Genomic DNA, 27879 nt, shown 5'->3' on the forward strand with positions numbered 1-27879 from the left:
TATTCCATCAACAAACATACTTGATACTTTAGGTATGAACTAGATCTGATGAGGGTATCGTCATTCAGTTCTCCCAAGTTGCCCACTCCAGGGTGTCATCATCTACATTCAACGTTACAGTACTCGAGCAATTTGCAACTGTTAACACACAAATTAATCATAAATGTTTAAATTATAAGTACAATAAGCAAATAAAAAATATTAGATAAATTTAAAAGATTTATATACCTTCATCATATTGTTCACGAAGCTAATCTTGGGTACAAACTAAGGCTTCTACGGTAGATGGGCTCAAAGAGCTTCGATACTGATCCACAACTCTACCACCAGTGCTGAATGCCGACTCAGATGAAACAGTGGAGACTGGAATAGCTAGAACATCTCGAGCCATTCTTGATAGTATAGGATAGACTGCTACATTGCTCTTCCACCAAGCCAAGATGCCAAACTCCTTATTCTCCAAATCAGGAAGCACATCATCATCCAAATAACTATCTAGCTCGGATCTCTTAGGGCGTTTTGAAGAACTCTGACTTCTAAATTGAACAAAATCCATACCAAATTTTTTTTTGGAAGAAACTGAACTTATATCACCTTGTCCACCAAAATTAGATGTTCGCTCACTTGAACTCATAGAGGGCTGCATTCTTGTTGCATCTACATACTCATTATACAATTTAAAAAGACAAGCACGAATATCATCAATCTTTTTCTTGCACTCCTCCAACTCAAATGCCTTTTGATAACAAAACTCTACTGTTGCTGGAAATTGGACCCGGGGGCCGCCACGGAGCCAGGGGAGGAGGAGCTCCGCCGCAGGGACGGTGGTCGGCGGTGCGCCGGCTGGTGGCGTCCTCCTGGGGGATACGAGTGGGCGAAGGAGAGTGCGTCCTGTCCTGTCCTGTCCTGCAAAAAAGCCGGTGGCCGGGCTTTCCGGCGCCGGCCCTCCGATGCTTAAGTCAGAGGGGGCAAATATGTGGAGAGAGCAAGCAAGAGAGAGCGAAGAAGAGAGATATGTGGAGAAGATCAAGAGAATATTATGCTCAATTGTGTTTGTGCTGTTTATTTTTTGTCCCGGTCCGAGTCCGGGTCCGGGTCCCCCCTTCTTTCCCCCAGGTTTCCTTTTATAGAGGGATATTGTGTTACCTGGGAGGTGACAGGGGAATTTGTCCTCTTTTGTAATAATTGGGCACCATTTGGCCCATTAATGGCGTAGTGGAGAATAAGGCCGAATCAGACCGGAACCAGGGAGTTGTCACGGTCGATCGGACCTGTTGGAGTGGTTGAACCGCCGGCCGTGGTGGGCCTGGGGTCCGTGGATGGTAAGTGCATTTATTACCGAGTGAACCGGCGGTCAGGGAGAGCCATACGCTTTGATGGTTCAGTGATCCGGAGATCGCCTTGAGCCGTGTTCATTAAATGACTGAGTGCATCGGAGACTTGAGGGGGTCTCATGCATTAATGGCAGGTCGTGCCGAATACCTGCGGAGATCTTATGCCTTGATAACTTGGAGATAGCGGCAGGTTGTAGTGGAGTTGTCAGGTCCCTTAGAGGGTTAGGCGGGAGTTGAACATTTGGTCAAGGCAATCGGCTCGGCAGGGGTGCCGAGCCGAGCTGGTCGCCCAATGGGGCGCCCTGTGGCGGGGTTACTTCTAGTACTTCTGGTCGGCGCCCTTTGGGCAAGCGCTTTCTAGCCGAGCGCCTCTATTGGGCGGTTTTTCTGGTCGGCGCTCTTTAGTCGAGCGCTTTCCTGGTCAGTGTTCTCTGGTCGGGCGCCTTCCTGGTCGGCGCTTTTTGGCCGAGCATCTTTCTGGTCGACGCCCTTTGGCCGAGCGCCTTTCCGGTCGGCGCTCTTTGGCCGAGCGCCTCCGTGGCGGTATGACTTGGGGTTTTTCCCCCAACACTACCCCCCGACTTCCGAGTTCCAGTTGGCTACCAGCTGGAGTGCGGGAAGTAGCTTTAGTTGGGTCATTACGGATTTCGAAAATTTTAATTTATTGCGCATTTTGAATTATCGGACGCCTCGAGGTGCCTTTAATAGGCGGCGTCTCTTCTTTTCCGAAAAGCCTCATTATTGGGATACCTTTTGCGAAGCGTCCTCGCGTCGTGGGCTATGATGGGGCCGCACGATCCGATGGGGCGCTTCGGCGTCCGAAGCGCTAGCCCTAATTAAACGCGTCGTTCTGTCTTTTGGACCGACACGTGTGGTCATCTCAACGGGATACGGCTTTTCTTTTTGCCGATCGGGGCCGTTGGGGAGGTTTATATAAACTCCCCCCGGGCCTTCCATCCCCTTCCTATTGCCTTCTTCCTCCAGCTTTTTTTCTCCCAGCTTTTCACAGTCCGAAGTTCTTTTCTCCGGCGTCTTTCTCAGGTTCCCCTTTTTCTTTTTAATCTCTCTCTCGCAATGGGTTCTCTTCCCAGTGAAGTCGTGTCTACCATGAGCGTCCTGGAGGTCGAAATGACCGAAGAGTGGTTTTTCCCTCTTCACGGGTTCCGTTTGGAACCCGCCAGGCGTGGGGATCGGGTAACCGATCCTCCGGCAGGCCGGATCGGAGTGTACCTAGAGTCACTCTGGGCCGGTCTCCGATTTCCTCTTCACGGCTTCGTGAATGAGTTGCTGATGGTATGCCGGCTGGTTCCGGCGCAACTCGCTCCGAATGCCTGGAGGACAGTGATCGGTTTCTTGTCACTGTGCTTACTGCACGGAATTCCGACTTCTGTCAACGTTTTCCGGCGACTTTTTATCTTTAAGTCGAACCCGGGAAACGGAGAGTGGCTCTATATCGCCCTTCGGGCGGGTCGGCCACTTTTTCATGGTGCCCCCTCGTCCATTCATGACTGGAAGAAGAAATTCTTCTTCCTAGGTTCTGAACGGTCCTGGGGGTTTGACCCCAGGTGGGGGCCGGCCCAGCTCAGGTCCATCAACAAACCCCCCCAGCTTTCTCTACGTGAGCAGGGGATCATCGACACCATCCGCGGCCTCGGGGACGGCATTTTGCTGAACGGCCTCATATGTGAGGACGCTTTAGTGAACGTGGGCCTGAGCTCGGCACGCCCCCACGGTAAGGATAGTTTCAGTGTCTTTTTCGTTTTATTACTGTTCTAATGTTCTAATCCTGCTCACCCTTGCAGATATCGCAAAGATGGTGACCAAGAGCGAGGTCCTCTACGCCCGTTTCCAAAAGAGGGCGGCCGAGCTCCCGGGCGAGCCCACCGAGCCGAGAAAGAAGCAAAAAGTCTCGGCAACCCCAGCGACCCCGGCGACAGCAGTGGCCGAGGCGGGTCCTTCTCGCCCCGCGCACTCCGAGGCGGGCCCTTCTCGCCCCGCGCACTCTGGCGCGGATTCCAGGGGCACGGGGTCCCAGGGAGCTTCGGTGGTGCTCCCATGCCCGGTGCCCTTGGCACGAATCCCTGGTCGGCAGGATGCTTCAGTTGCCGACCAGGGGAGGAGTTCCGCGGGTCCCGTGCTTGCGCGCCCCGCCTCAGTCGTGCGGCAGTCAGATCGGCCGCTTGTCCGACCCCAGCCTCCTAGCTCCGAGCCGGGGAGCAGTCAGGGAGCCTCGGGGTTGGCTCCGCCTAGGCCAGCCGATGCTGGCCTTCCGGGCCCATCAGGCTCGGGGGAACGGGTGCCCCTTGCACCCGTCTGGTCGGTATACGAGGGCGATTCAGCCCTCGACAGTCCTCGAGTGGCGCGCGAAGTTTTTCGGGTCGCGCTGCTCCTGGCCGACCGGGCCAGGATACAGTCCATGAGCTATAATGCTTTCATGGACGCTACCCGCTGCAACGCCGTCCGGATAAGTAAAATTTTTCATCTGCGTAATTTGTAAAAGATTTTTACTCGCAGCGCCTTATGTTTTTCTTTTCGTCTCTTTTACAGCATTTGCACGAGACGGAAATGCTGATGCACATAGTCCAAGACTACCGGGAGCGGGCCCGGAGGTGCCAGCGTGGTTATGAGGAGGCCCAGGCGAGGTACCTGGCCGCCGAGGCGAGGTACCAGGCCTCCGAGGCCAAATGTCAGGTGCTCCAAGAAAGAATTGGAGCATCCGAGGAAGGAATTCGAGCTCTGACCGCCGAGCTCGATGAAGAGAAGGGCGCGCACACACTAACAAGGTCCGAAGTACGCGCCGCCGAGGCTCGTTTGGCTGAAGCCGAGCTGGCGTTGGCCTCCCGCGAGCAGGAGGTGGGGAATGCCCGCCTCCGACACTTAGAGCTCGAGCGGGAAATAAGAACCCTCGAGCGGAAGGCCGCATACCACGAGGCTCGGGAGCTCGAGGCTCGGGAACAAGCTCAGAGCGCGGTAGCGCTCTTTCGCGAGTCGGAGGAGTTCCACGACCTCCTAGCAGAGGAGGGCGTGAATGGGCTGATCCAGGGCTTCCGGGATTTCCGCAACCAACTGCGGCGGCTCCTCCCGGATTTTGACGTAAACCTGCTCCAATCGGGAGCGGGGGTCGAGAGGCTGGAGGCGGAGGCAGAAACTCCGGGGGCCGACCAGGGAGGTCTGGCCGAGGCGGTCGTAGCCGTCCCCGAAGTGACCGAGGTCGCCTCCGAGGCTGCTCCTGTTACTGCCGAGGCCATTGAGGAGGTCCCGACTGCTGAGCCCGCCGCTCCCGACACTGCCGAGGCCGAAGTGGTCGAGCTCGAGTCTTAGTGTAATTTTTGTTGTTTTGTTTAGTCGGGATGGCCCCCCATACTTGTAAGGGCCAAACCCGAATCTTTGTACTTAGCCTACGGGCTTTTTGAAATGAATATATTTTTTTGGAAACTCGTCTGTTGTAGTCCAAGTTTCTCTGCTCGGATCCATTTTAGGTTCCGAGGATATGGGCTCTAGGGCCTCAACTTAGTCCGCCACAGGGTTTGGGTTTAGGTTCGGCTTGCCGAGCTCCATTGCTCGGTCCTTCGACCAGTGGTATAGCGACGCTTATGCTTATACTAAGGGGATTTGGGCTCGGAGAATTTTTCCGAGCCTAGTCCAGAATTCGACCAAGCCCTGGGGCGGTCGCTAGGACTTAGATTTTTTTAGCGTAGTGAACTTTGAATCCGAGCCTCGGGTTGCCGGGGCGGATCGGATTCTTTTCCAACGAGTGGGTCGAATGCTCGTCAGCTTGTGACGGGGATTCAACAGACTAGGTTTATACCAAGTTTGTTGGTACCGTGAGTGTTTTCACGCCGAGGCGACTAAAAACATTCTGCTCGGAGTCCACTCTTTGGGGACGTCGGCAGAGATCCAAAACAGATAAGATAATTTAGAAACATTAAATTAATGGGTACCTTGTACCGTGTGCGTCCTTGCACCGAGGCGACTGAAGACGCTCCTCTGCTCGGGGTCTGTTTTTTGAGGACGTCGGCAGAGATCCAAGAACAGATAAGATAATGTAAAAACACTAAACAAATGGGTACCTTGTACCGTGTGCGTCCTTGCGCCGAGGCGACTGAAGACGCTCCTCTGCTCGGGGTCCGTTCTTTGAGGACGTCGGCAGAGATCCAAGAACAGATGACATAATGTAAAAATACTAAATAAATGGGTATCTTGTACCGTGTGCGTCCTTGCGCCGAGGCAACTGAAGACGCTTCTCTGCTCGGGGTCCGTTCTTTGAGGACGTCGGCAGAGATCCAAGAACAGATGAGATAATGTAAAAACACTAAATAAATAGGTACCTTATACCGTGTGCGTCCTTGCGCCGAGGCGACTGAAGACGCTCCTCTGCTCGGGGTCCGTTCTTTGAGGACGTCGGCAGAGAAATCCGGCGATGGAGAACGAGCCGAGCTCGTTGGTTGAAGCCGGTGGAGAACAAGCCGAGCTCGTCTTGGTCAGTGAAGCCCGCATCCCAACGTATCGGGGCATCCCGAAGAATCGGGGAATCTCGACGTCTCGAGGCATCCCGGCCGAGGTCGGGGTAGGAGAACGAGCCGAGCTCGTTGGCCGATGGAGCACGAGCCGAGCTCGTCGGTGGAAGTCGATGGAGAACGAGCCGAGCTCGTCTGGTCAGTGAGGACCGCAACTCATATCTCGACGTCTCGAGCATCCCTATAGCCGGGGCATCCCGACGTCTCGGGGCATCCCGACGTCTCGGGGCATCCCGACGGATCGGGGCATCCCGACGTCTCGGGGCATCCTGACCGTGGTCAGGGTAGGAGAACGAGCCGAGCTCGTTGGCCGATGGAGAACGAGCCGAGCTCGCCGGTGGAAGTTGATGGAGAACGAGCCGAGCTCGTCTGGTCACTTAAGACCGCATCTCGACGTCTCGAGCCATCCCGACGGAGCGGGGCATCCCGTTGTGGCAGGGCATCCCAATATATTGGGGCATCCTGACGTCTCAGGGCATCCCGACGGATCGAGGCATCCCGACGTCTCGGGGCATCCTGACCGTGGTCAGGGTAGGAGAACGAGCCGAGCTCGTTGGCCGATGGAGCACGAGCCGAGCTCGTCGGTGGAAGTCGATGGAGAACGAGCCGAGCTCATCTGGTCACTTAAGACCGCATCTCGACGTCTCGAGCCATCCCGACGGATCGGGGCATCCCGACGTCTCGGGGCATCCTGACCGTGGTCAGGGTAGGAGAACGAGCCGAGCTCGTTGGCCGATGGAGCACGAGCCGAGCTCGTCGGTGGAAGTCGATGGAGAACGAGCCGAGCTCGTCTGGTCACTTAAGACCGCATCTCGACGTCTCGAGCCATCCCGACGGATCGAGGCATCCCGACGTCTCGGGGCATCCTGACCGTGGTCAGGGTAGGAGAACGAGCCGAGCTCGTTGGCCGATGGAGCACGAGCCGAGCTCGTCGGTGGAAGTCGATGGAGAACGAGCCGAGCTCGTCTGGTCACTTAAGACCGCATCTCGACGTCTCGAGCCATCCCGACGGATCGGGGCATCCCGTTGTGTCGGGGCATCCCAACCGTGGTCGGGGTAGGAGAACGAGCCGAGCTCATTGGCTGATGGAGAACGAGCCGAGCTCGTTGGCCGATAGAGAACGAGCCGAGCTCGTTAACCTGAAAATAGATAAAATATTAAATTTATTTGAAGCCAAAGTGGTGTCCTGTACCTTTTGGAGATATTTTGATGGCTCTCGAGCTTCGAAGTCCCTCAGGACTTGATTCAGCACTGGCCTTCTTTGGCTCGATTTTCTAGGAGGTGTTTTGCGCTCGGGTTTCTGAGCTCGGTCTGCATGAGCTCGGCGGGGGCTTCAGTGATGGCGACGCTCTGAAAGGGGAGCAATGTCGCAGGCGCCGTCCCAAGGAGGGAGTACATGCTAGTTTCTTGCTTGCTGCCGGAAGACAGAAGACTTGGAAGGATAATAGGATTTAATGGGGCTGTACCCTTTGTCACAGAGGCTTACAATCCCATTTTAAAGCTCCATAACTCTCCTTCTCCAGACCTCAGCTTTTATTTCTCTTTCCCCCTAACTCGTTGACGTGAGACTTGGATACTTCTCACTGGTTGCCCCCACATATGTCGTTGCAGCGGGAGCCATGCCTGATTCGAGATAGCTCGGGAGTCGGGAGAAAGTTTCTTCCTCTGCTTAACATGATTCCGTGGAGGCGGCACAGGAGGGGCCTCCACTTGTTGCAGGCTTTGGGCTGCAATGGCTAGCGCTTGGACTTGCTGCACTAGCGCATCGAAGTGCTCGAGTTGGACTTGTGGAACTTGATCTACCGGAGATCTTGGTGGTGAATTCTGGACTGAGCGTTTGGGACTTGGAGCATGATACTCGAAGGGGAAGCCCGCTTGTAGGGGGCTCCGGTTGAACTGGAGCCGGAGGAAGCGGTGCCGTCGGGACGCCCCTGGGTTGCAAGCCTTGAACAGCGGTAGCCAAGGCTTGCACCTGTTGCACCAGGGCATCAAACTGCTCCGGTCGAACTTGAAGGGTTGACTCGGCCGGAGGTGGTGAGTTCTGGACAGAGTGTCCAGGACTAGGTGGAGGACGTCGAGAAGCATTGGAAGCCCCTTTACTCCTTAGCTTCATGGCAGCGACTCGGGCTCTTCCTCTAGCGCCAACTGTTGCTGGAAATTGGACCCGGGGGCCGCCACGGAGCCAGGGGAGGAGGAGCTCCGCCGCAGGGACGGTGGTCGGCGGTGCGCCGGCTGGTGGCGTCCTCCTGGGGGATACGAGTGGGCGAAGGAGAGTGCGTCCTGTCCTGTCCTGTCCTGCAAAAAAGCCGGTGGCCGGGCTTTCCGGCGCCGGCCCTCCGATGCTTAAGTCAGAGGGGGCAAATATGTGGAGAGAGCAAGCAAGAGAGAGCGAAGAAGAGAGATATATGGAGAAGATCAAGAGAATATTGTGCTCAATTGTGTTTGTGCTGTTTATTTTTTGTCCCGGTCCGAGTCCGGGTCCGGGTCCCCCCTTCTTTCCCCCAGGTTTCCTTTTATAGAGGGATATTGTGTTACCTGGGAGGTGACAGGAGAATTTGTCCTCTTTTGTAATAATTGGGCACCATTTGGCCCATTAATGGCGTAGTGGAGAATAAGGCCGAATCAGACCGGAACCAGGGAGTTGTCATGGTCGATCGGACCTGTTGGAGTGGTTGAACCGCCGGCCGTGGTGGGCCTGGGGTCCGTGGATGGTAAGTGCATTTATTACCGAGTGAACCGGTGGTCAGGAAGAGCCATACGCTTTGATGGTTCAGTGATCCGGAGATCGCCTTGAGCTGTGTTCATTAAATGACTGAGTGCATCGGAGACTTGAGGGGTCTCATGCATTAATGGCAGGTCGTGCCGAATACCTGCGGAGATCTTATGCCTTGATAACTTGGAGATAGCGGCAGGTTGTAGTGGAGTTGTCAGGTCCCTTAGAGGGTTAGGCGGGAGTTGAACATTTGGTCAAGGCAATCGGCTCGGCAGGGGTGCCGAGCCGAGCTGGTCGCCCAATGGGGCGCCCTGTGGCGGGGTTACTTCTAGTACTTCTGGTCGGCGCCCTTTGGGCAAGCGCTTTCTAGCCGAACGCCTCTATTGGGCGGTTTTTCTGGTCGGCGCTCTTTAGTCGAGCGCTTTCCTGGTCGGTGTTCTCTGGTCGGGCGCCTTCCTGGTCGGCGCTTTTTGGCCGAGCATCTTTCTGGTCGGCGCCCTTTGGCCGAGCGCCTTTCCGGTCGGCGTTCTTTGGCCGAGCGCCTCCGTGGCGGTATGACTTGGGGTTTTTCCCCCAACATCTACAAATATCAACTTTGATCTGGTATCCAAAATAGAAGCAATTACCAACAAATTATTGCACTGAGACCAATATTTGTTAAACTTCTTTAGCATCTCATTTGTTAATTGCTTCACTATTTCATCAGTATCGATACTTTCATCCATCAACAAAGCCCTAATTCCTCAAACTTTTTTTAGGTATAAATTGGATGTGGGATACTTACAACCAGAAAATACTTTAGTGGCATCAAGAAAGGCTTTTAAGAATTTAAGAATTATAGAAGCCTTTTTTCATTCATCATTGGTGGGGCATCCACATGAATGCTCAGTTGCATATCTAATAAGAGCATCTTTATAACCAAGTGCATCATGCAACATTTCATAAGTAGAATTCCACCTTGTTGGAACATCCAAAGTGAGTCCTTTTCTAGCAGAAAGTCTCATATATTGTACAGTTTCATTAAATGCTTGCATTCGTGATGAGGATGCAGAGACATATCTAACAATTTCTCTTATACATTCAATAGCTTCATGAATGATTTTCATTCCATCCTGAACCATAATATTTAATATATGTGCACAACATCTAATATGACTGTACTTCCCACTAAACAACATTGCATAACAAAAGTGATCTCGGAGCCTTCTCATTACAGCATCATTTGTGCTGCAATTATCCAAAGTAATAGCACATATTTTACAATCCAATTTCCATTCAACAAGACATTTTCTTATAGCATCTTCAATTGCAAAGCTGGTGTGAGGGTATGGGAGTTTCTTGAAACTAATAATCTTCTTATGTAGAATAAAATCAGAATCAATATAATGTGCTGTGAAAGAAATGTAACCAATTTTTTGATTTGATGTCCAAATATCAGTAGTGAAACTAACCCGAGACCTTAGGTTCTTGAATACATCATACAATTTTTTCCTCTCTTCTTGATACAAAGCCATACAATCATGTTTTACAGTCTTACGACCCATAATTTTGAATAATGGCTGAAGAGATCTCATAAAATCTAGAAAAATAGTGTGCTCAACAATACGAAATGGAAGCTCGGCACATATGATAAATTTTGTAAGAATTTTTCTACTCTTTTTTTGATTGAATTTGAAAAACTTTATCGGATCTTTTGAACTTGGTGGTAAGAGCAACTGATTAGTCAGATTCTTTTGATACTTTTTGCAAACATTTTCTAGATGGCGTTTTAGATGACTCATTCCTCCTTTAATGCTCCCACTTAAAACTTTTTTACAATATTTGCACTTAGCTATTGACCCTTCAGAATTTTTTTCCTCGATAAAGTGATTCCATACCCAAGATCTTTTTCTAGAAGAATTGTCACAATCATTTTCAACAGTATATTCATTTCTATCATCCTCATCCCTTAAATCTTCAACAATCTCATTTTCACCCATTTTAGAATGAGACATTAGTAAAAATAATCTGCCCAAATAAAAAAATAAATATCACAAATTTAACCTATAACAAAATAAATATCATTAAATTTAACCTATTTAAAAAAGAGCTCAAATCTTTCCCGTTAAAGCCTCAGATATGTATGAAGATAGAATGCACACAACAATAAACAGCAATAAGAATAGGAATAACCACTGTCACAATTATCCGTAAAGAGAAACAAAGCATAGGAAGGTTTAGGGAACATGAAACTTCTACAAAGGCTATGCTTAACTATGCTCAGAAATGCATGCCACTGTTATAGTTAACTTTATAGTATTGGTTAGGCATGTTTCATAAGCATAATATTGTGCTTGCATTTCACTGACAATGGTGCAACTCTGTAATATTGTACAAAGCTACTTAGTCAGGGATGAGGAACACCTAGATGTGTGGATCATTAACCATATAAATTCCAAAAGATCATGCTTGCAGTTAAGTGGATAGAATTGAAAGACAGTTAAGATTCTACTGTGCAAACATTGCATGCAAGATTGAAGTTTCAGTTGAAATGACACCTGAAACTCAGTTTTGGTCAGTTTCAGTAGTTCAACCGAATTTAATCCTTATACTATGCTAGACTAACACAACACCACCATCCGACTCCAGAACCAAAATTCCAGACAAAGAGATCAGAGAGATCATAATTCTTTTCAGGGATCGAAAGCCCTCAGATCACGATGGGGGTGAAAGCCCTCAGATCGCGATGGGGTTTGAGAACGGTCGACAAGCTTGGACGGTCGACGAGCCCTCAGATCTAGAGTTTTATCACTTCGCCGAGCTTGGATGGTCGACGACGACGACTAGCGACCGGCGACGAGCCGACAAGGAGAAGCGGAGAAACCCTAGCTCCACGCCTCCACCGCTCGTCCGCTCTGCGCCTCTGCAAATCCCAACCAAAAGGAAGAAGATCTTTCGTAATCGTACCTCAAAACCTAGCTTCGCTGATGATAGTGTGGTCGGGACTCCTCTTCACCACTTCGCCAAGCTTGGACGGTCGATGACGACGACCGGCGATGAGTCGACAAGCGGAGAAACCCTAACTCCATGCCTCGTCGCCTCCACCGCTCGTCCGCTGCGCCTCTGCAAATCCCTCGGGCAAGTTGGCAACTGGGTTTAGCCGCGATTCGGCAGACTGCAGACACATTCGGTCATCGCGATTCGGGCTGGAAGTGGGCTTGGGCTTGGACGGGCCCGGGCCGGGCCAATGAAATACCCGAGCCCAACCCGAAATAGAAATGGGCTTAATCATTCAGCCCGAGCCCGGCCCGAAATGCATTGAGCCTAGCCCATAGCCCATAGCCCATAGCCCATAGCCCGGCCTACGGGCGGCCCGAGCCCACTTCCAGCCCTACTTTCTTGGCAGTTCTTGTCCAAAATATTGTTGAGAATCACAACTTTGGTGTACATCGGGCTCAGGCTGGGCTTTATCCTAAGGTCAAGACATTCTAGTTACGCCCGAACCAAGACCGACCCATCTTTCGAGCTTACCTTCTAGGGCCAACCCCTGTTCTTAGTCTTCGAGCCACACCTGACAACCATTATTTTAAAATTTTTTAAAAGATCAAAAATATTTTTAAAATATTAAAATAAATAATTAAATATTATCAACAATTTATAATATATATATATATATATATATATATATTATTCTGTTAAATTTATATATCAATAACAACTGTCAATTAAGTTTACAAATATATTAAACAAAATAAATAATATAAGAAACAAGTGTATGGGACAGAAAATAAATTTAGCAGAAGTCGGTATCCTAAACATAATGCAGAAAGAGAATCCATAATGAATGTACCTTATTCTACATTAAGGAGACAGACACCTAGAAGTACAAGGAGCGGAAGATCTACCTTGCTTTTATGTTTTTCCCTTTCATACGATACTGCTATAGTGATCATCAACGGCTACTAAGATATGCCTCAATTATTCTTATTTACTTTTATGACTTTTTGTATTTTAATACTCTGCATCGTGTCTATGAAAATTCTATACTTCAGTCAACAAACCTAAAATAGAATCCGAGGGGCAAGGTTTGAGAGAGAGGGGGAGGCCTTCCAACTCTGGATCCCTCCCCAAAAAAGAGGGAAGAGGGTAGAGAAACTGCCGATGGAAGAGAGCAGCGTTATAGATATAGTTAATTTGGAAAGAATAAACGGATGCAATGAAGCAATTGATGAGCTAGGTTTCATAACATAGGAGAATAGGAGGTCCACAGGAGGAAATGGATTGTGATTAATTAAGATGTGATTTTATCAGAGAAGAAGAATGGCTAGAGCGAGAGGCAGAAGAAAGGGAGAAAAAGGATGCACCACATCATCCACAACAATCGTACTTATACTATTTTATTTAATTTAAGAGAGGGAATTTTAGTTAATTACATAAGGACGACCAGACAAACTTTACTATGTATTTTTAGGAGTAATATTAATTAGATTTATTAAAATCACTACTTGTCTCAAAAGCTTAAGCCTCACATGTGGGCCAGACTTTTTTTTTTAATGGGTGAGCCCATCATTTGAAATTTGTAATAATGGAGTTAAAGAGTGCAGAGACAGGGTTTGAACTCGGGACCTCTGTTCTGATACTATGTTAAAATCACCACTTGTTTTAAAAGCTTAAGTTGATAGGATGAGATAGGTTTATTTATATATTTTATATTTTCTTGTATTATTGGTTAGATTCAAGGATGCTGCACTCAAAATTTCAAAAAGGGGCCTGCAACAGAGTTTGCCATGGCAAATCAAAAGCTGTTAGGCTAAACCAGGAATTGGTCAATTTTGTGCAACTCAAAAGCTGTCGTTAGTTTTTCTCATCTTTGGGATAGAGTCAGTCTATGATGTCAATGTTTAGTTCCCCTCCATTTGGGATCTTTACTGTTCTTTTTCTTTTCCGGTGAAATTATCATCATCTCTGTAACTTTTTTTGTATAGTTTTTCGTTTTTTAATAATATCAGGTATATTTTCCACCTTCAAAATTTAAATGGTGGACCTCTCAGGGTTTCAAACATGAACCGAGCTAATAACTGCTGACCAAGATAATATTATCAAAAACATGATTGTAGCAAACTAGATTGTGATGAGAAAAGACAAAATTTTCAGAAATCTTCTGTCAGTTATCTGATTAGGCTTACCAGTTTAACTGGTCCGGTTTCAGCTCATGTCGCATTGAAAGCGAGATTATGAATGATTCAACTGATAGCTCGACAGGTGTAAAGGATGGTATTTTGTTGGCTGTGTCTCGTGGGCTCGATGACGTGAGGCCATTAACAAATCCCAATCATGGCTCCTTTTGGAGGAATTATTGGTTGAACCAGATCCACCATCTCAATTATTTATTGGATCAATATAGAATCAGCTCGAACACTCCAATTCTAGGTAAAATTGGTCTATTCTCACCATTCATATCCTGCCACATGTTTTTTTATCACGTCAAACAACATGGAACTCGACGTGCCTAGTACATACGAACAATGGTTTCCCAACAACAATCGCCGCCACTCTAGCCAATTCTATTTCATCTTTGATAACCCATTTAACATAAGCGCCAAGCAAACCTTTTCTTTATCGTTCCAATTTTATCAGATGTCTCCAAAGAGATTAGCCTGCAGTTTTATTCTACAACGTCAACTTCTCCTCTCTTATAAACTTTCATTGTGAGCACAATTTGATCTAATAAAGAAAAACCATTCGGGGCATTTTTTGCCTCCCTTTCGATCCAAAAAAGAGAGAGAGAGAGAGAGAGAGAAAATCATTCCGCACCTGCATAACCAAAATTAAAAAGCTTCAGAGCCATCTGTATGCAGCATATAAAATACTAGTGAGGCAGGGGCCGCCTTTTTGTCGATCTAGATGAAGCAAATTGTTAATTGGTAGTTAATTTGTTTTAGTTACTTTTTATTTTTACCATGTTAGATGAGTTTTTAATCACTCAATATTAAAATTATAGCTAAACTAATGTTTACTCTTAATTAAAAACATTAAAATTTCAACCTTCCATTCCAGACATACCCGTCCACTTCAGCAATTATCCCCCCAATAAGATGGAGCCAGGATCTTTCTCTCTCTCATATCTCCTCAATTATTCTCAACAATCTCAGACTATGCTATCCGATATTTATTGTCACAAATTCACAAACATCCATCCAAATCTATCTAAAATATGGTGTCAGACCCTTCTCAAGGTACCAACTTTCCATGCTTATTTATTTTTCATAAGTAAATTGACAAAACTCTTTGACATTGTTCCAATTGACCATGACTTGCATGCTACAAACGAGGTTCATGGTTACGTACTGATAACATCCCAACCACAAAGTTCCAACTTGAAACGTAGACCTTGTGATTTCCATCTGATGGCTCCAACTAGGCTTGCAGACAATATTCCCTGTATTTCAATGAACACCCTACGAAAAGAATAGCAAAGGCTCACCCACTTCGCTGCGGTACATACGAAACCACCGCCTTTCCCTTCTCTCTCTCTCTCTCTGCTGCTAATATAACAACCCCATGCTCCCGCCGGAGCCCACTTCATTAATGCGCGGCTCCGGTGTCGGCGCGTGAATGTTGGCAAATGTCGGGTACGAATATCACGCCGGTCTCTCCCTCCTCCGATTCGCTCGCGACCCGGAGTAACTACGAGAGCAGCGGCGGGAGCACCTCGGGCCGCCGCGGGAACCCCCGCCTCTCGCTGGATCTGGTCACCGCCGGTCGTTGGCACCTCTCCTTCCTCCGCTCCTTCGCCGGCTCTCCTCTCCTCGACAACCCCACCATCATAGCCCGATCCATCCGACGGTCCGGTCCCTCTCCGATCAAATACGTTTCCTCCTCTGGACCGCCTGATCGGCGGCTGAGATTGGGTTTCGCTTTTGTTACAGGTATGAGGAGCTCTGGATGCCGCTCATCGCCGAGCTCTCCAAGGCGGCGGCGCCGTACGCCCCCCCGATGCTCCTCCCGCCGGCGGACGTCCACTGGGTCTGGCACTGCCACTGCCTCCTTCCGGTAAGCCTCGAATGATGCGATTTGCCCTCGTATGCTTCGTAAATATCCCAACTCTGGCACCGGAGATCTTTGCCTCAGGCGAGCTACCGCGAGTACTGCGCCTCGAGATTTGGGGAGCTGATTGATCGGCCGGCGATATTCGACGAGGAGAACGAGGAGTACGCCTCCGGCCGGTGCCGGGAGATCTGGGGCCTCCGGTACCCGTCCGAGCCGTTTGACCCCGAGATCGCCGAAGACGATGAGAGCGGAGCAAGCGGCGGCGGCGATCTCTTCGCGGCGGTGGCGAGGTACGGGTCTCTCTACTCCCACTTCTCCGACCCCTTCGTGTCCGAGACCGTCTACCTCGTCTTCGCGAGGCGGAGGTACCTCAACTTCCTCCACATCTCGCGGCGAATCGAAGAAGAAAAGGGGCTCCGGATGGTGCCCACCTCGGATATCCTCCTCATGTGGCTTACCCACCAGGTGATTCCGCTTAAAGTTTCGACTTCTACGCGAGATTGGACATAAATTTTGGGTCTTTGAACCGATCAATGGGATTTACCGTATGGGCAGAGCTTTCCGGGGAGTTACGCGAGGGACACGGAGGGGATGGGGGATTTGGGGCGGCGAGTGGTGTCGTTCGGGGAGGCGACGGCGGCGGATGAGGCGGAGGCGACAAGGAGGGTGTGGGAGGAGGCGTTCGACGAGCCGTACGAGAGGGCGGGGGCGGGGATCGATCCGGCAGCGTCGCCGTCGCGGGTGTTCCTCAACTGGGAGGCGGCGGAGGCCGACGTTAACCGGAGGTACAAGTGCTTGCACCCGAGGTGCCTCATGGAGGTAAAGTTGCATACGTTTCCCAAACTAGTTTCCCGTTCATCGTTTCGGTTTATTCCTTTGATTTGTGGTCCTATTTAGGAGGGGGCCCCTTTCGTTTCCCAGCAAAGTTATTGGCTTTGTGGGTGGGGATGATGTATATTTGTTGAAGTGGGAAACAGTCTGTCTTTTCATGCTAAACTTTGGTTGGGCCTGTTGTTGGGCTTATATAGATTTTAGTTTGCTAGGCCCAAAGCCGGCCCATTGCTAGCAGCATGAAAGATGAACTCTAAAAAAGACCGCTTCGTCTTGGTGAATTTGTAATTTATGTTTGTTTCCTTAATATTCTCTCGATCAGAAATATATGTATATACTTATCAAAGAATTTAGAATCCTGCTTTTACCTGTGTATTGTAGTCTATAGATGCCGATTATATGTATACATATATATGTATGTATGTCTATGTATGTATATCTATCTATGTATATCTATATATGTATATATGTCTATGTCTGTGTGTCTGTCTCTATATATATGTATATGTATATATGTTGAGAAAAAATACAATTAAGAAACAATGATGTCGCAAACTTTTTTTTTCTCTTTATGTAATTAAATAGGTTATCACTCACCAAACAACAATCATCTCTACAATCTACTTAAGCAATTAACAGGTAAAATAATTAAGCACTCCAAAAACAAAAGGCAGCACAATTTTTAACGTGAAAAGCCCTTCTATGTGAAGGAAAAAAACTATAGAATATAGTCCGGCGAAAAACTTTCACTATTTAGAATAATGGGATTATAATAGATCCTCTCTAGTTCAACTAGAGGCTGCACAAACATCAACAAGATTTAATCTTGACTTCCACAATAATAACATTCATCACCAATAAGACGGATTTCAATAATAAACAACAAAAATAGATAATGGTTCTTACCAAGTATTGATGCTTGACATAATCAATAGAGAAGACTTTTCAATGATCCAAACCGTTCAATCTGTAGCTCTCAATGCCAGAAACAACATATTAAAATTTCAGCCAAATTTGGATAAAATCAACCATCCTATCATTCGACAATGTAGCACCTTTTCTTCCTCTTCTTCTAAGTTTTTCCTTTTTCTTTCTCTTCTGTTTTCGTAGAGCCCCGCACTCCACAGTTTCTTTAGCAATTTACTCATCCAAGCCGGCGGTTCCTTCTTATTCTTTTTTTTAATTCATATGAGATGGGTCCCACATGAGGAGGGACCACACCAACAAATCTCCCCTTCCGACTCATGTGGGGGTTCCACCAAGCCTGCTGTCTTTCTACAAGCAATAATTTTTTTCATGGACAAAGTTTTAGTCATTATATCCAATCCATTATCATCGGTATGGATTTTTTCAAGACACAGTAACTTCATCTCTAAAGCATCCTGAGCCTAATGAAATCTCATATCAATATGCTTGAATCTCGAATGAAATGTTGGATTCTTTGAGAGATAGATGACACTTCGGCTGTCACAATAAAGCCTGTATTTCTCTTGTTATAGGCCCAATAGAAAATTTTTTATCTACAAAAGTTCTTTACAAGCTTCTGTAACTGCAATATACATGGCCTCTATAGTGGACAAAGCAACATAGTTTTGTAACTTAGATTGCCATGACACTACTCCTGAAAAAGTTATCCAGTATCCTGATGTGGATTTTCTAAAATGTATTCACCAAAACGCATCCATAGTTCAAACATCAATGTAAATTAAATCCAAAACGCATGATCTTCTATTTGGAGGGAATTTATGAAATGCAACTCTATGTTGTTTGCCAGCTAAACAATGAGTACAAGTCTCTAGGGGCATACCTTTTATAGAAAGGAATTTTTTTTTGGCCAGAATATTAAGTCCCTTCTCACTCATGTGTCCAAGCCGCTTATGCTATAATTTAATAGAGGAGTCTTCAATTGCATTCACCTCCCCCTTGCTCAATTTTGCTTGCATCATGTAAAGTGTGCTTGATTTATTTTCTTTTGCTACCACTATATAACCTTTGGTAAGCTTCCTTTTTCCTTCATCGAAGTGGTTGTGGTAACCTTCATCATCAATTACTTCAGTAGAGATCAAGTGGAGACGGATATCTAGAACATGTCTTACATTTTTCAACAATAGTTGACACTAATGTCAGTTTTCAAGCAAACATCTGCCATGCCCACAATCTTAGTTACTCTATCATTTTCCATCTTGACACTACCAAAATCACTAGTGTAGGATGTGAAGAAGTTTCGTCGAGAAGTAACATGAAAAGAGGCATCTGAGTCAACAACCCAAGTACAATCCTAGCATGTAAGATTTATACAAGCATCATCACAAATAATACCGACATCACCATTACATGCAACTGCTGTTATTTCATTTCCTTCCTTCTTTTCTTCACTTCTTCCCCTTGATTGCTCTTTTTTAAATTTTCTGCACTCTTTTTTTTTTCATGTGCCTTAGCTTGCTACAATAAAAACATTTGATCTCTTTTCTAAATTTGGATATTTTTCTGGACTTATCGTGATTGTTAGAATTTTGCAAGATTCTAGTATTACTCCTCCCCTGCCTTTCTGTAACTAATGTCTCTGACTATGTAGTCACATTATGTTCTATTCTTCTGGTCTCGTCATTAAGCATACCATCTTTTATCATTCCCAATGTTACCACACCATTAGGAGCTGAATTATTAAGTGATGCAACCAGAGTTTTCCAACTATCAGGCAAGGAGCTAAGCAACAATAATGCTTGCAACTCATTATCTAACATAATTTTCATAGTATTTAGCTGATTTACCACATTCTGAAATCTACTCAAATGCTCGGCCACTGAACTTTCCTCCTTATACTTCATATTCACAAAGTTTCTAATCATGAATGCTTTGTTCTGTGCAGTTTTTCGCTCATAGAGACTCTCTAATTTCTTCCATAAACTATGGCCATTAGTCTCCATAGCAATCTGATGAAAAACACTATCATCTGTCGACTGCCTGATTAATCCAATTGTCGTTCTATTCATTTTTTTTCACTGCTTAATAGAATCTATCTCGTTCGTCTCTCAATCAATTAGGTATTCGATAAAGAAGAAGAGTTTTCGTTGCCGAGTTTTGTCACTTGGTTTCGCACTATCTTCTTCAATAGGATTATACAATTTTTTGCAAAATAGTAAATCTTCCATTCGAGGCTTCCAAATTGAATAGTTGGAATATGTGAGTTTGACCATACTGTCACCTGAATGCTCTTCCATTTAATCAACACAAGAAAAATTCAGCCACTAGCAACCTTTCTGACACCACTTTGTTGGAAAAAAATGCAATCAAGAAACAATGATGCTGCAAGATTCTTTTTCCTTCTTTGTGTAATTAAATAGGATATTACTCACCAAGCAACAACCATCTCTACAATCTACTCAAGCAATTAACAGACAAAATAATCAAGCAATCCAGAAACAAGAGACAACACAATTTTTAACATGTAAAACCCTTCTATATGAAAGAAAAAAAACTACGGAACTTAGTCTAGCCAAAAACTTTCACTATTTAGAATAATGAGATTCCAATAGATCATCTCTAGCTCAACTAGAGGCTACACAAACATTAACAAGATTTAATCTGGACTTTTACAACAAGAACATTCATCACCAATACGATGGATTTCAACAATAAACAACAAAATGGAGAATGGATCTCACCAAGTGTTGATGCTTGAAATAATCAATAGAGAAGGCTTTTCAGCGATTGAAACTGTTCAATCTGTAGCTCTTAATGCGGGGAACAACATACTGGAATTTTAGCCAAATCTGAATAAAATCAACCATCCGATCATCCGACAAAGCAGCACATTTTCTTCCTCTTCTTCTTCTCTATTTTTTCTTTTTTTTTTCTCTTCTGTTTCCGTAGAGCCCTGCACTCCATGGTTTCTTTAACAATTTACTCGCCCAAGCCGGCAGTTCCTCCTTTTTTTTTAAATTCAAATGAGGTGGGTCCCACATGAGGAGGGACCACATGCACCAACAATATGTGTTTCTGTGTGTGTGTAAACTTGACCATAGAATTTAGAATCCCTCATTAACTTGGCATCAAATTCTTCTGAAGGCAATCCTATGATATTTTGTCTTAATGCGAAGATCCTTGATGCACAAATCAAAGTAACATTGCACACTTGAAAGATTCTTACTTTATGCATTTGCTCAAAAATTAGAAAAAAGTACTTTGCACCCAACTTGAAGATCCTTTTGCTAATTTGTTAATGTGTCGTTGTGATGTTGGTCATAGAGCCACCCACAACTCTCATGATTTGAGTTTCTACTGCTTCTTCTTTCACTTGATTATTTATTACTATTTTAGTAGGCTTTTGATGTTTATTTCAGGTGGAATGTAGGTGATGTATTATCTTCATCTGTAATACTGTATCTTCTTAGGCAAGTTGTCAATAATGCTTGTTTCCAAGTTTGATGAAGTTGTAGTTATCACATACTGCTGTAATTGAAACAACACCTGCAGAAGTCAATCTTAATCAATAACCAGTGGTCGTTGTTTGCTCATGGTCGATTCATGTAATCCTTAGTTGGACTTCATAATGCTCTCTTTCTTTTCTTCCATCATTTTCTATATACTCTTCTTTGTCTAGTTCATTCAAGAATCATGCATTTCCGAGGACCTCATAATGGCACGTGTTTTTTTGTAATGGGATTAAGTTGATTGAGAATCAGAGTATATTTTGGTCATTCTTTTCAGAAAGAGATGAGCATCATTTTCTGTAACTCCCACATCCTTTCTCCTGTAATTAAAAAAATATTAATTTTAGACCTGTAGTCTGTGAAATCTGGTAATTTAGTCCATTAGGCTTCATTGGATGTTGAATTAATTTCTGGTTACAGGTCTGCGTATTCCTCAAAGGAAAATGGGAGGAAAAAGAGGCTAAAAATTTGGACAAGATATTTCTACGGTTGAGAACTGTCAGGTGTCACAGAGAGATGAAGATAGACCAGCCGGTATCTGAATCATCATCTGAGACTTGGCAGAGAACATGGAATCTTTACTGTGAATTTGGCACCAGAGGCATTGCAATGGAGCTACGGCAAAATGGAAGTAGTTGCTTAAGAAATAGCAAGTTGCTTAAATCTCTAGTCTTCCTGTGGAATGACTTGCTGCGGGCAACTACTCTCACTCTAACAATAGAGATAGAGATGCAAGTGAGAGCCATGACATCAATCACACCCCCTATTCAGGCCCCTTACTTCTTAAAGTGTGTTCCAGATAGAGTAACAGATGATGGTGGTGCAATGATTTCAGATGTGATACTGCGGATGAATAGATATCGCCCACAAGGTGGTCGATGGTTATCTCGCACTGTTCTTGATCATGCTGGAAGGGAATGTTTTGTGATACGAATACGGTAAAAACTTTATTGCCTTTTGATATTCATGCAAGTCACTAGAAGATATGGCGAGTTATTGACTGAGTTTTGATGGATTTGTGTAGAGTAGGCAGAGGGATTTGGAGAAGAGGAGCTGAAACTCCAACAGCAATAAAATGGGAGGACCGAATCACAGAAGTACGAGAAGGCCCCTGGAAATATGTGGGCGGTTCTGTTGGCACTGCACCTGGTAAGACATGACCTAATAAGATATGAATCATGTATTGCTACAAAAGGCAAGCTTATAATGGCAAGCTAAATTTATTTCTTAGTCGAATGATATAAAAAGCTATCTGCTCTGAGTTTTTCATTATATTATTAAGAGATGCGTGGATGTTCTCCTGTGATTGTAGGGAAGGTGGTGGGCACCGCAACACCTAAGAAAGAAAATCTACTAGAGAAGAAGGCAACTTGGTCTCTATCAACAGGTGATGTCCTGACAATACAATGGGAAGATAGACTGGAAATTCAACTTGAAAATGAAAATTCTACTGAATCGGTATTACATACATACTTCTTGTACTCCATGTACTTCATTATTCCATCGGCATAATTTTAGTAAAAGCTAATACCAAAGGTTTATAATGAAAGGCGATTTATAAAATTTATGCACTGATAATGGTGGCTTTGATATTTTTTAATTCGTTGCCATATATCCTCTTTAATTTATAAATTATCCACTTTTTGGTGTAAATTTTCGCCGTCTCAATGCTAGAATGTATCTTGCATCTATTTCTTGGGCACAACTTTCCTCTGTCTTGATAAAAGTAAGGAGCTGAGGGGGTGGGGGGGGGGGGTGGACATTCTTCAAACAATAAAAAAAATCAGTTTATATTTGACTTTGCCCACGAAATGACAAAGCTTTGAATAGGGTTAAATGCTGATAGCAGAACTGCAAAAGCATGGCTTGCCTTTGAGATATGAAGATTGATTGGCTGAAATAAGGATTCGGAGATGATTTACTCAAATTAGGATAAACTTTGCGTTAGGTTTGTGTAAGAATGCAGAAAACCTTAGAAGTGGAAGAAAATCTGGAGTTTTTCTTCAATTAGTGAAGTCTAAGAAATGTTAAGGCTAAGAGCTGCTACAGTTGAAGCTAAAACTTGCACGTGCTTTTTTACACTATTGCATTTAAAAAGAGATCAAAACATAAGGAAGATATTGAGTATCTAAATTGAGAGGTTTTATTTTCTGAATTAGGCTCATGGTTCCATTTTTTTAAATTAAACTTAAGTGCTTAATATTGGCCCGAAATAGTAAGGTCGCAGGTCTTATATTTAGTCACCATGTGATTCCTTTTATCTATGCTTTCTAAGTTAACTCCACTCCATTTAGTAAAATTCCTACTCCGAACAAAGTTTGTTTCAAGGTTACCAACATTTTATTTGGTCGTTTGGGCCATTACTACTTTGCGTTGAAACACTGAATGGCTTCTATTATGATGCTAATTCTTATTCAGGCGAAGCTGTTGAGAGGGAGAAAACTACAGTACCAGGTAAAGGAGGTTAGCCCATCAGACAGGCAGGATGAGGAGGAAGCGCAGTACTTTACACTAGTTCGATTTACCTCGGAACATCCAGATGGAAAAGCTACAGCTCTTCTAAACTGGAAGTTGTTTGCAGTAGAGTTTTCACCAGAAGAGGATGCGGTGCTAGTGCTGCTCTTGTGCATGGCTATAATACGAACCATTTCAGAGATAAGAAGGGAAGATGTCAGTGGCTTATTACTGCGCAGGAGACTGAGGGAAGTGAAAGCAGGACACAGAGACTGGGGCTCGGTGATTCTGCCTTCATCTTCGTCATGCTTGTCTCCCCATTTACAACCTTGGTATTGGAATGCTGAGAAAGTATTAGCCTCAGCAGATGATGGCAGGGGGCCGGCTTCTAAGTATTCCCCTGCTGATGGGAAGGACCTACTGTATAAGCAAGCAATCATACCTTGAAGAGACCTTGACTACATTCACAAGGTTCCCAACATCAACAGGATATACTTCAGATGAGATTATGTGTGTTTCTTGGTTAAGGACTCTTTTTCCTTTTTATTTCCTCTTTATTTCTTTAGAGAGAGAGAGAGAGAGAGAGTTCATCCTTTCAGTAATGTGGTGTGTGCAGTAGTGCAGCTCTGTTTGGTATAGCTTCACATGATATTGAGTGCAGACTGGTTCAGTTTGTTGTCTTCTGCTTGGGTCCAAGTGCAGTTTGACACAGATTCAAGTATGGCAAGGAGTTAATGATGTCATGGGCCCTTGCATCATTTACCAAGAACAACATGAATAATAGCAGTATCTTTGATGCGGGCTGCATATATTGTAATACTCAACTTTTTAAAATAATGGTGCATATTTTGGCTTTACGTTACAATTCCTTCTCTACCTGAACCTTTATATTAGTCTGCACGCCGGTATTTTTTGAGCAGTATTTCATAATTGCATTCAACCTACAATCCATTAACAATGTATATAGCAATAACTTAAGTTATTAGCATGCAGTTTAGAACATCTAAGGGTATAACAGATTGTTATTGTCTCAAACTTTAAGTGCTCATAGTCCCCCTTAAGAACTGGAAATCAGATAGGGGCTGTCGCATTAATGGAATTGCCATCAGGTCAAATGAGACTTCTCTTCTGGTCAAAAAATGAATGATGATTTGGAAATGAGCAACTAAATGATTCTTATTTGTTCTTCTTTTATCAGGTTTGGAGCTCTGTTTTCTTAACACTAAGAAATGCCTATGCTTCTGCTGGTGGTGGTTGAGCTTCACCTTGCTGCGATGATTTATATAGTGTGATAATTTTCAACTTCTGATCTTTGTTATGGTTAGGAATTTCCATTGCTCATCATATAATTGACACCAAATTATAAATTAACTATTTGCCTTAGAACCATTCAGATTGCTGATTTTTTTGCTTAAGAGTTTCTAATAATTAGCTTTTTTCGGTGATTTGATTCGGGTTGAAATCATCCTTCGATAAATAGGATGAGTATAGAGTAGAAAGGTGGGGGTTATCCCTTCTAACCTCAAACCGAGAAACCAAAAAAAAAAGTTTCTAAAATTATGACAGAGAAATTATCTTCCACCGTACCAACTCAAGCAGCAGAGTTTTGTGGGAAAGGTTTACAAATACTGATCATTTGTTATTGACCAGACTATTAATATAATGGTTAATCAAATGGCCCGTCAGCTACCTGTCATCAAATGAGTGCGTTTGAGATGCTCCTGTTACTGATAATGACTCTTGACTACTAAATTAATCATCCATAACCTAAGCTTACCATAAGACAAAAATGTTGATAAATATAAAAACTTAAGAAAAGGAACAATAAATGCATTACCAACCTATGGAGACCATTACTTCAATCCAATAAGATCACAAACACTAAAGCTGAAAGATCACAGGAACAGGACAGGACAGGACAGGAAACAAAATTTGAAAAGGAAATAAATACACTAAAGCTGGTACTTCACCTCAGCAAGTAATTAAGTACTCACAATAAACCTTAATGGGAAGAAAGTATGACAAATATCAAATTACAAGCATGAGAGAGAGAGAGAGAGAGAGAGAGGGGGGGGGGGGGGGGGGGAAGAGACAGAGAGGTTGAGCTTAGAAAAGAAGGTCCTCAAAATTCCAGAACAGCTCCTCGTTGGAAGCAGGACCGCCCTTCCGACCGCCGGCGTTTGCACCGGACTGCGGTGGAGCCGCCGCCATCGCTGTCGCGGCCGAGCCCCCCTCCATGGACGGCACCTCAAAGAGATCCGCACACGACCCGTAGACCATCGCATCCTCCCTCAGCCTCCCAGCTTCCCCACCGCTGGCGGAATAAGACCCGCCGCCGCCGCTGCTGACACAGTAAGGGCGATAGCGGTGCTGGCGTGCGGCCTTCGCCGGCAGCGGCGAGGGATCTTCGTTGGGGAAGTTCACCTTGGCCTTGCTTCCCCGGATCCGGCGGGCCTCCCGGTCATAGGCCCGAGCGGCCTCCTCAGCGGTGCTGAAAGTTCCCAGCCACACCCGGACGCCCTTCGCCGGGTCGCGGATCTCCGCTGCCCACTTTCCCCACGGCCGCCGGCGGATCCCGCGGTAAAGGTTCTTCCTTTCCTTCTTCTTCGTCTCTGAATCACCGCAAGAACCCATCATCACTTATCAACTCCTCTGGAGAACGGCACCCGAGGACGAAACTAGGAAGAAGAAAATAAAGAAAAAATAAGGATAAAGCCGTCACCTTTTGGGGTTGGATCGGTGCAGGAGCCGAGCCAGAGTTCCGCGGAGGCGACGAGGTCCTGGGGTTGGCTCCGAGGAGGGAGGAGGTCGGAGATGATGGCCCCTCCGCACATGGTTCCTCCGTTCTTCGCTCTTCCTGGGTCTCCTCCGCTGCAATGGAGAAGAGAAGAGAAGAAGAGGGGAGAAAGGAGGGGCGTGGGCTCAGAGGGGAGATGAACGTGAGGGAGGCGAGAATGAGAAAAAGACCAAAAGAGAGAGCTTTATATAGCGATGCTCTCTTTCACTCTCTCTCTATCTATCTGTGTCTTTATGGGCCATTAACAAAAGGGAAAAGGGAAAGTAGGAGGGAGACAGAGAGGTGGGTGGGCGCAGGTTCTTGGATCCATGGCGTGTGTCGCGAGGAGCAGAGCGATGAGGGGGGCGTGGACGCCATCTTTCTCCCGGATGGGGCCCAGCTGGCCGCCGCACATGTACTCTCGATCACCTGCCCTGCACCAGAGTGAGAGGGGGAGTCCAAATTTAAATGGCTTTTAACCTCTTATCTAATCAAAATTCAACTCCTATTTTCATAGATGTGTTTAGGGTTTGGCAAAGTACACTAATCTTGCTTCTCTTAAAAAAAAAAAAAAAAGGTAAGAAGTGAATTGAATGAGGTTTATGCATTAGAGAAATGGAGTGTTTATGGAGAGGTAGGAAGACTTTAGACACCAAGAGTAACCTTTCAAACAAGAAGCTTGCATGGATGACATGCATGACTATGTACTTGTTTTATTTGACTACGAGAACACGAGATGCGTGGTTTGATAGTTTTCATGGTCATACTTGGCCAATACGTAGAGCTTACAGAATGATTAATGGAGCCCACAGAAATAAGAAATATGATTGGCATGGTATACTATTGATGTGCTGCATATGGTGTAGGATGTAATTTCTTCTATAGTTGGCTTTATGTGGTCTAAAAGGATGTGAACCGACAACTTTTCATCAGAAAGAACAATCATACAAGGTTGAAGACAAAACCATTTGAGTTGTATTTTGTACAAATATAGAATGCGTTATTGCACTTTGCTGTTGATGCTACAATCCACTACAATGTTAATTGTTTGCTATAGATTAGGTATTTAAGTCAAAAAAGTATTCGGTAGGTAGTTCTAATTGTATTAATTACTATTTTCTAAAATTAATTTGATCAAAATTAGTTTTTTATTTATTTCATTCAGTAAATATAGTTGAACTGTTATTATTTGGAGAGGAAAGCAATTTGTTCAATCAAAGGAGCTTGCATGGATGGCATGAAAGACACCATATCCACCTTTGCCTGATCTTAGTGTTGGGAGAGATATCATTTGATAGCTTGCATCATCAATTGAAGAACTCTGCAGTTGGTCTTACCCGTGATTTGATGGCTTTTATAGACATTTTTGTTCGAAAATAAAGTCTTTCGGGTTACCTATTACAAATTTGTATGCATCATTACATTTTATTAGTCATGTGATAAGCTACTGTAATGTTAGTTATTGTCTTGCATGGATTATACCATTGTGCATGGAATGAGTACCTAATTGATGCTGATAACAAAATCAATCATATTTTTTTCAAAAGATGATTTGACAAATACTCTTCCCTCGCACATACATATTATTTTTTCTTTTGAGTAATTCAATAGTGCATGTTAAGCAACATATTTATACGAAAAAAAGATTGTTTACAAGTGGACATGCATTTGTTGATCTCCATTTTAATATTAATGAATGTCAAACTTTTAAAAAAATATCATATAAACAAGTTATATAGCTAATGTTTGGCTCTTTTGCTGCAGGCATACAACTAGCAACCATAAAATTTAA

General features: G+C 45.0%; 3 protein-coding genes across 3 annotated transcripts; 1 reads left to right on the plus strand and 2 right to left on the minus strand.

Annotated features, from left to right (window-relative positions):
* Positions 1-99: 99 nt before the first annotated feature.
* On the minus strand, positions 100-10543 carry LOC148714913 (zinc finger BED domain-containing protein RICESLEEPER 1-like). The gene is made up of 3 exons (XM_089928436.1): positions 9578-10543; positions 229-736; positions 100-138 (listed from the first exon to the last, which is right to left on the minus strand). Exons 1-2 carry the CDS (start codon positions 10541-10543, stop codon positions 251-253), a joined length of 1452 nt encoding a protein of 483 aa, XP_089784562.1. The 3' UTR covers positions 100-138; positions 229-250.
* Positions 10544-14936: 4393 nt separating this feature from the next.
* Positions 14937-24176, plus strand: LOC103719775 (enolase (DUF1399)). Its single transcript, XM_008809169.5, has 8 exons — positions 14937-15389; positions 15473-15596; positions 15675-16058; positions 16149-16412; positions 21278-21795; positions 21882-22006; positions 22170-22315; positions 23276-24176. The coding sequence occupies exons 1-8, from the start codon at positions 15169-15171 to the stop codon at positions 23756-23758; spliced, it is 2265 nt and encodes a 754-aa protein (XP_008807391.3). The 5' UTR covers positions 14937-15168; the 3' UTR covers positions 23759-24176.
* Positions 24177-25056: 880 nt separating this feature from the next.
* LOC103719783 (ethylene-responsive transcription factor ERF071-like) lies at positions 25057-26341 on the minus strand. Its single transcript, XM_039118156.3, has 2 exons — positions 26034-26341; positions 25057-25923 (listed from the first exon to the last, which is right to left on the minus strand). Exons 1-2 carry the CDS (start codon positions 26143-26145, stop codon positions 25418-25420), a joined length of 618 nt encoding a protein of 205 aa, XP_038974084.2. The 5' UTR covers positions 26146-26341; the 3' UTR covers positions 25057-25417.
* Positions 26342-27879: the final 1538 nt, after the last annotated feature.

The sequence above is a fragment of the Phoenix dactylifera genome, chromosome 2, assembly GCF_051530095.1.
Source record: "Phoenix dactylifera cultivar Ajwa chromosome 2, Ajwa_hap1_PhDact_Kaust_v1.1, whole genome shotgun sequence".
NCBI classification, from domain to species: domain Eukaryota; kingdom Viridiplantae; phylum Streptophyta; class Magnoliopsida; order Arecales; family Arecaceae; genus Phoenix; species Phoenix dactylifera.

Bases quoted from the DNA above. Each gene is read 5' to 3' on its own strand.
- LOC148714913 (XM_089928436.1), bottom strand. From the start codon at position 10,543: ATGGGTGAAAATGAGATTGTTGAAGATTTAAGGGATGAGGATGATAGA. The intron at 737-9,577 runs GTACAATATATG...TGTTATCAAAAG, and splicing joins TGCAAGCATTTAATGAAACT to GCATTTGAGTTGGAGGAGTG.
- LOC103719775 (XM_008809169.5), top strand. From the start codon at position 15,169: ATGTCGGGTACGAATATCACGCCGGTCTCTCCCTCCTCCGATTCGCTC. The intron at 15,390-15,472 runs GTCCGGTCCCTC...CTTTTGTTACAG, and splicing joins ATAGCCCGATCCATCCGACG to GTATGAGGAGCTCTGGATGC. The intron at 16,059-16,148 runs GTGATTCCGCTT...CCGTATGGGCAG, and splicing joins TCATGTGGCTTACCCACCAG to AGCTTTCCGGGGAGTTACGC.
- LOC103719783 (XM_039118156.3), bottom strand. From the start codon at position 26,145: ATGTGCGGAGGGGCCATCATCTCCGACCTCCTCCCTCCTCGGAGCCAA. The intron at 25,924-26,033 runs GTGACGGCTTTA...GCGGTGATTCAG, and splicing joins CACCGATCCAACCCCAAAAG to AGACGAAGAAGAAGGAAAGG.